Genomic DNA, 8,181 nt, shown 5'->3' on the forward strand with positions numbered 1-8,181 from the left:
ATATATGCAGTAATATGAGGTATCGTACAAACAAATGCACTGTAATATGCAGCTGATTATGCGATAATAATATGCGGCCGATTATGCGGTAGTAATATACTGCCGAATATGAGGCCGCATATGCGGAACTATATATCTTGACCGCATACATGTTTCTATGCGGATTACAACCGAATATCGCTAATTAAAATTAAAAGGGTAGCAGACTAGCGAGTTGGTTAAGTTAGCGAGTTAGAACTTAAAAGAGTAGCAAATAGCGCTAATTAAAATTTCTAAATAGACAAATTTAATTGAGCTGGACTAATTAGAGATAGGCAAATTTAATTTTTCAGAGGTAGGCAAGATTTGTTTTTTAACCTGATCTAAATTATTATTTTTTTCAGGGGTAGGCAACTGCCTACTCTATTATATGCTACATTCGCTACTGATTATACTCGAGCGCGTCCCCCAAGTAGTTTAACAGAAAAACCTTCCAATGTTGTCTAACTTTCATTTCCAGCGCTAATATTCATACATTTAAAGCTATGTTTATAACCTTTTAAAATGTTACTCACAAGCATTTAAACCTCTATCTAAAAGTATTTCTAGATAATTTTAACTCTTAACTACTTTTGTATTTAAGCCACAAAAAAAAAATTTCTTTTCACTCACTCTTTTTTTTATTTTCTCTGATCATTCTAATCCATTTTTTCAACGATATGTGATGAATTTTATGAATCTAAAAATATGAACGTTTTCTATTCGATTTTATCTTTCAAATAAGATCCATGAAGAAATATTTTTGAGCAATTTTGAAGTAAATTGGTTTTTTTTTTAAAGCAAAACTCATGAGCACTTTAAATTTTCAAGTTTTTAAATCACAGTCTACAACCATTAAAATTTTCAAGACTTTGTACAAGAGGTTTATATGCTTTGTACATTAGGTTTGTACATGCACTGCAATGTTATTGTTGAGAGGGGAGTTTGAATAATTTGACTTTTACCAATTAAACCAATAATTTGTACAAAAATAGTTAAGAGTATGCAGACAAAGATTTAAGAGTCTTTCATTTTTTTTTGGCTATTACCAATTGTTGTAAACCTTAAGAATCTTTCTTTTTTTGATTTGAAGACAAAAATTGTTAAAAGTTAAAACTATCTAGAAATGCTTTCAGATAGAGGTTTAAATGCTTGTGAGTAACATTTTAAAATGTTATAAACAGAGTTTTAAATGTTTGTATATTAGCGTTAGAAATGAAAGTTAGATAATATTGAAAGTTTTTTCTGTTAGATTACTTGGGGAACACACTCGGAGATTTTGTTTGGGGTACAATTATCAGGCTCCTTTATTATATTATTCATATTCGAGGCTACATGTAATATATATTTTTGACAGCTATCTCCTCTTTCTTATCTTCCCTTTATTCTTCTTCTGCAATATTCTTCTTTTCCTGTCAGGAAAATTTATCATTGATGGAACGTTCTTTCTCAAAAGGGGTAATGTATTAATGCTTTGATAGTGATTAACACTAATCTTAGTTTATTTTCGAATAATGATTTGTAGCTTCTTTTTCATCAAGCACGATTATTACACAATAATATTTATGTTCTGACGAATGTATATTTTTTTGAGAGAATAATTCTAGCATATATCTAACTTTTAGATACATCTAATTCTTATGGTATACATATTTACAAATATTATTCAAAATAAATAAAAAATTATAATGTATTCTTAATTGTTTAAATAGGTCATGTATCAAATTTGAGTCAATTAAAATTTTATGAGCATTAATTATAGAGTCACTAACAATCCATCTTTAATTATTTAATTGTTTGATGGAAGGCTAAATGTCTTACAAAACAATCCCAAATTAATACACATTATATCTAAATAATTGAGAGCATATTTACTTTTTTTATTTTGTAATTTGAAAAAAAATAGACTAAATTTTTTTGTGAACAAGGCTAAATGTTTCTCAAAAAGGCTATTTTTGTTGTTGTTTATCTTATCAGTGACTTATATTGTGTTTTCAGTTCTCAAATGTTGTATTTAAAATATCCCTCTTGTTTTTCTTCTAGTTTAATAGTGCGCAATTAAAGTTTTACTACAAAAGTATGAGTGAGTCTATGGTACTATGCATATCACGGATTGTTGCCGTGCTACGGCTCTATATTCGAGTTTTCAAATCCTAACGGTCGATCCGAACCGTTCATCTTGTTCTCCATATTAATATGTGTTTGGAGACCAAATTTTACATTTTTTGAAAAAAATTTACTATTTTTTTTAGATATTTAGAAAATCACTTAATCTGAAAATTCTGGACCATCCAAAAACAGTGATTTTCAATAAATCTAAAAAAATAGTAAAAAAATTTCAAAAAATGTAAAATTTGGTCTTCAAACACATATTAGTATGGAGAATAAGATGAATGGTTCGGATCGACCGTTAGGATTTGAAAACTCGAATATAGAGCCGTAGCACAGTAACAAATCGTAATATGCATAGTACCATAGACTCACTCCAAAAGTATTTTTCATGACTTCTTTTGATAAAGTTCGGTACTAAAATAAATCTTTTCAAATAAATTTATCAAAGTGTTTGATGGAATCCTCGAATATAACAAACAATATCTAAGAAGTTCAATACAGAGCTCAATTGTAAATGAATGACGCAATTGCATACATAACACTGTCGTAAATCAAAAATAAGGATGAGAAGACAAATGGCGTATGTAAATCAGTTCGTCTCTATAATTTAGTATCATTGAGCAAAAAAAAAAAACACATACGGACTAAAACCTCAAACATGAGATTTCAAAAAATAATATTTATTTTAAAATATATAATTTTTTTATAATTATAATTAAGAAAAATCTAACAAAAATAAATTTTAGATGTAAATAAATAATTTTTCAAAACTCGAAAAACAATAATAAAAAAGCAACGCAATTAACTGGATGAAATTTTGTACAAAAATGGTGCAAACATATGCTCTTGCTTAAACGATGAAAGAAGGCGTTTCAAAATATGAGTTATCCAATTATTTTAAACATGAAGATAGGATAAAATGGAATGGATGAGGATACTGATGGTGTGAAATAGATTAAATAATTTGAAACTTAATATCTTTTGTGGTGTATAGTTTTAAGAAGAGATCACTGTATATTTTAGGGTAAGGCTAAGGTGCTATGGATTGCATAGAGGGCTATGGTGCTATGGCTCAATATTCTAGTTTTCAAAATTCAAACAGTCGATCCAAATCGTTCATCTTGTTCTCCATATTAATATGCGTTTGGAGACCAAATTTTACATTTTTGTGGAAATTTTTTACTATTTTTTTAGATAAGTTGAAAATCAAATATCTTAATGGTGCAGAATTTTTTAGATCAACTGATTTTCTACCTATCTTAAAAAATAGTAACAAATTTGCAAAAAATGTAAAATTTGGTCTCCAAACACATATTAATATGGAGAACAAGATGAACGGTTCGGATCGACTGTTTGAAATTTGAAAACTCAAATATTGAACCGTAGCATCGTAGCCCTCTATGCAACCCATAGCACCTTAGCCTTACCCGTATATTTTATGATAGAGAGAGAGATGATTGTCATTTGTAGGCAAAGTTATATTATTGCTTTGATTCACCCTGTATTAATAATGAAGATATTCATTTAAAATACTATGAAAATATTCATTTATAATAAACAAATATTTTTTAAAGAAGACAAGTTTTAAAAGTACAAGCATATTTACTTTGGTAAACAAATTGTTGAATTTGGAAGTTGCTGAAATTTTTACAAAGAAATTCAGGTGATCAATTCTATGTTTGCTAAAAATGGTCACAGACACAATGTATGTGCCGATAGTGTTTAAAAGGCTTCTGTATTTCTGAAAGTTCCCAGGCATGCAACTTCAAACCTGCACGATCATCTCATGTATATTTCCTCTGTTTATTTTTTGAAGAATATTTCATATATCATATTTAATTTTCCGACCATATAATGTACCTTCTTTTTTATGTTCTGTTCCGATATGGTTTGTTAATTTATGACAGGAAAATATAGTGCTCCTAACAATCAATGCCTTCCACTCACATATTGGTCCCATATGCAGCGAGATCCGGTGAAATATGGAGGCAGTGCAGCGGCAGTATATTACTACTTAAAAAGGTTCACCATCCATGGAGAAAGGTGTTAGTTACTAAAGAATGTTGAGGCATGGGGAATATCTAGTCCATTCCACAATGAGTTAATTAAATTAGAGAGGAAGAATCAACAAATTGGTCACTAACGCAATTAAAGTTCCAAGGAACAATGGAACATAGATAAACAATTTTTCTTTTTAGTTCACTTCACTTCATAAGAACCGTTAGTCCGTTACAGAATATGGCTGGCTAAGCTTGATCTAAAAATTAACACGTTTTCAATTCTTAATTTATTTCTGTAGTTAATTTGAAAATATGGATGTTGGACCTGTGACTGTGAACCTCCATCGTTTAGTCCAAAAAAAGGAAAAAGAAAAAAATATATAAGTTCATCCCAAGGCCACCAATGGGTCACTTTTGTGGAGATGGGCTCAGTTCCAATCGACCTTCCAGGATTCCACTGTGCTTAAGAAATTTGGTAAAAGGAAAAAAAAAACATATGTTCACGCATCGCCACATTCTCTGCCAAATTGGAATTCAAATTCTCTGGGACCTGGCAAATTCCAGATGGCTATTTAAAAAACAAAAAGAAGAACGAGGGAATTTCATGTGCGCCGCCCATGCAAAACATCAGTCTTACATGTTTAATTTTAGTGGAGCTTTCTAAAGTAAACCATTTTTTACTGTATGGATTCGAATGAAGAAATGTTTATAGCTAAGCCATTTAGATTAAATTAGACTCATAACTAAGAAAAATAGTGTCTGGCAGATAAATAAATAAGGGTTAAACTTTATAAGGATGACTAAGTCATAAGTCCAGCCATTCAAGGTCTATGATACAACAAGTATGAATTCGTTTTAAGACCAATAAAGCCTAGTATTTAAGACTTTAAAAATTGTAGAGAGGAGGGGCCTATACAGTGTCTACCAAAAATTGTAATATTCCAACATTAATAAGCAGCAGTAAAATTATGACAGTATGTGAAAGTTCGAAAATACATAAACAAATAGATATGCAAAATTAGTTCAGTAAAATGTCGAGATATGCAAAATTTGTCAATTGTAAATTTTTTTTTTCTCTTATACAAGTAAAATATTAATAAAACAAGAATACTACATGAGATGCTGGTTACCTATTTCCAGCCCCTTTGATGTTTATGCCAATATTTCTAACTAGTTCTTCTAGAAATCTATCTGTCCCTTCATAATTCTCCATCATCTGCCCGTTTGGAATTTCTGAAAAACCATCGACAACAAAAACAAAGAAGCAGAATTAAATTTTTAATTAAAAGGAAAACAGTAGGATAATTTTTTTTTGACCAAAATGTGTGGTGCAGTATAGGCATTAGTGTGAACCAATAAAGTTTGAAAAGAAACTTAAAACTTTCTCTGGTCTTAGGATATTTAATTTCATGGAAAACAAGATTGCAAGTTTTTTAGTTGTACCCAAGAGGATTGCAATAATTGGTAAGATCCTGGCAAAGAGCCTTGCCGACACCTCCTACTTGTATTGACCCTCCTTTTATCCTCTCAGATAGCTGAAAAAAATAAAAATCTGTAAGAGAATACACACACGGGGGGGAGGGGGGGGGGGGGGGGGGGGGGGGGCCGTAGTACCTCATCTTCTGTTTCCTCCAATAACCTGCATGATAAAGAACAATATAAAAAATAAGTATATATAACTAAAAAATTAGCCACATTATGATACTGAGTTAAGGTCTCTGACTGGTAGTCCTTGATTGATAAACTCAAATCTGATTCAATCGAGCCTCAACCATCTATAGTTTGTCCTTGATTTAGGATTCCCCAAGTCCATATCTATAGTTTGTCCTTGATTTAGGATTCCCAAAGTCCATTGAGCCAATTCGTAAGGTCAGATGAAGTCAGTCCAATGGTTTGGCAACACCAAAATATTTAGTGCTTAAAGTACTTGATGGAAAGAATATATCAATTTTCTGAGTAGCCAAAGGGAGATATACTACAGAAAGACAGAAAAACAAAGAGTAACCTGCCACAGAATGAAGAGATGGCCTTTGAATGTGCTTTTGCTGCTTGCTTATCTACAGAAAACATCGAAAACAGAAGTTTGGCTTCAATTCAACAAGGTCAAAACTAAATAAAAGATTGCAATACATAGCCAGGCCGCTTTGGTATCAGCTCAGTTCAGTAGAAGCCAATTGGTGTTTTTAGTTAGGCCAGAAGTTGATGCTCGCTCAAAAGCCTAAATACTTTGACTGGCCATCCCATTACAAACACACTAAAACAATGGTGCTGGTTGATTGAAACAGGAGGTATGGTATTACCGGTTTTGAGATTGTCCCAGTTTCTGACTTTTATCCATCCTTCTTTGCCGGAATCAAGCTGAAAAGTAAGAACAATGTAAGTTAATTCAAGCATAATGGAAGATTTAGTTGGATTGATTTAGAACAATTTAATTTAATTTAGGCAAATTGGGTCATATTGAGGATTTGCTTTACAAGCAACTTAACCTGCAGTTAGTGGGTTTTAGGAATTGCTTGCATTATGAGGGAACCGGTACCATATCGGTTTTGTTCATTCTGTACTAGCCAATATTGATAACCCTTTTACTTTCTTACTGTTAGACAAAAGAAAAGGAAAAAAATACCTCCTCTAATGTATAATCTTGCATTTTATCACAGAGTCCATCAATAAGATCTATAACTCTAAGCTCACTGACTCTGAAGTAACAAATTACAAATTGGCAACAAAATCTTGTTAACTAAAAATTAGAATATTTATAAGCCAATATGATGCATCACTACAAAACAAAACATATCTTGTATGCCCCTGCAAAATGAGAAATATTTCATATATACTGTAAAATATGGGAATTCTAAGCAACAATAACTTTCATCCGAAATATATTGACTCTTATTTGTCTTTTAGTTTGCTAACCTGTAATCTATGACTTTCCCTTCACGTTGGCCTTTAGAATTCAATCGGTAACGCATGTCCAAGTCATTTTTTGGTTTCTCCTACAACATAAATTAAACATAGGAAAAAAAAAACAGAGGAATAGAAAATTACAATAAGGTAATGGACTATACAACTTGATTAGATCTTTAGCAAAATACTTCGAAAAAGAAATATCCTCCAGTTTCCTTATCTTTTTCTCTATTTTTTGGTAACAGTCACTCAACTAGTATGGAAACAGAACTCAAATAGACAATTTGAATTCTTAAAAGAGTATATTTCAGGTCTATTGTAGTACATTGTTACGGTATTATCTCACAACCCCACTTTATAATGGAAACCAGTACCAGATAACAGGAATTGAAGAAACTCACATTGGAAAGGCCGATTTCGAGCTCACCCTGAGAGAAATCATAGACAAATCAGATCAGATGCGCAGTTTAATAAGGAAACCAATAACCTCTAACCTAAATTGACAAAAAAAAGTTCACAAAATCGGTTTGACTAAAGAATTTGAGGAGAAGGGGAGAAAGCGTACAGCGACAGCTTTGCAAGCGCCGCATTTGTCATCAATCGAAGAGACGACTGGAGCGAAGGTCATAGTTGTCAGTAACAAAATCCACAAAGCGGATCTAAGGTTTCCATTTTTGTCTTTCGTCTCCATTAGTTGTTTCAGTACCAAATTACCAATCGACTCCGGGATCTTAGGAAGCAGGTAGGGATCGGAAACAGTGGCGAGCGCTGGAGCGGGGAGCTGGAAACAATTGGATCGGGTTTAACTGCGAGGTCAACCCGAGTGTAGATTAGAGCCTTTCCCCGATCCAACAATGGACCAGAAAATCAGCATGTGGAACTCCCACTGTTGGACTTGGGCCTCAACATGTATTAGTAATTACATCTGACAATGGTAAACTAGTTTATGGGCTATTATTATTATGCTTTGAGGGACAATATGGTCAATTCAAACTACTGTGTCTAGTGGGCTTAGTGGGCTTAGTGGGCTTAATGGGCTAACATGTCTTATGCTATTGGATTAGAGGCTTGCCCAAATTGTACAAGCAAATAATTCCGTGGAGAAATTTTCCAAAAACAATGTAGCACAGAAAAAAAAAAAAAAAAA

At 32.2% G+C, this 8,181-nt stretch overlaps 1 protein-coding gene across 1 annotated transcript; it reads right to left on the reverse strand.

The window, feature by feature from the left end:
* Positions 1–5,075: 5,075 nt before the first annotated feature.
* Positions 5,076–7,814, reverse strand: LOC144555855 (TLR4 regulator/MIR-interacting MSAP protein). The gene is made up of 9 exons (XM_078304287.1): positions 7,600–7,814; positions 7,436–7,462; positions 7,044–7,123; positions 6,754–6,826; positions 6,431–6,488; positions 6,136–6,187; positions 5,745–5,769; positions 5,574–5,665; positions 5,076–5,363 (listed from the first exon to the last, which is right to left on the reverse strand). Exons 1-9 carry the CDS (start codon positions 7,723–7,725, stop codon positions 5,330–5,332), a joined length of 567 nt encoding a protein of 188 aa, XP_078160413.1. The 5' UTR covers positions 7,726–7,814; the 3' UTR covers positions 5,076–5,329.
* Positions 7,815–8,181: the final 367 nt, after the last annotated feature.

Source organism: Carex rostrata, chromosome 6, assembly GCF_964058835.1.
Source record: "Carex rostrata chromosome 6, lpCarRost1.2, whole genome shotgun sequence".
Taxonomy (NCBI): domain Eukaryota; kingdom Viridiplantae; phylum Streptophyta; class Magnoliopsida; order Poales; family Cyperaceae; genus Carex; species Carex rostrata.

Bases quoted from the DNA above. Each gene is read 5' to 3' on its own strand.
- LOC144555855 (XM_078304287.1), bottom strand. From the start codon at position 7,725: ATGGAGACGAAAGACAAAAATGGAAACCTTAGATCCGCTTTGTGGATT. The intron at 7,124-7,435 runs GTGAGTTTCTTC...TTTATGTTGTAG, and splicing joins TCGAAATCGGCCTTTCCAAT to GAGAAACCAAAAAATGACTT. The intron at 5,770-6,135 runs GTTACTCTTTGT...TTTATCATGCAG, and splicing joins ATCTCTTCATTCTGTGGCAG to GTTATTGGAGGAAACAGAAG.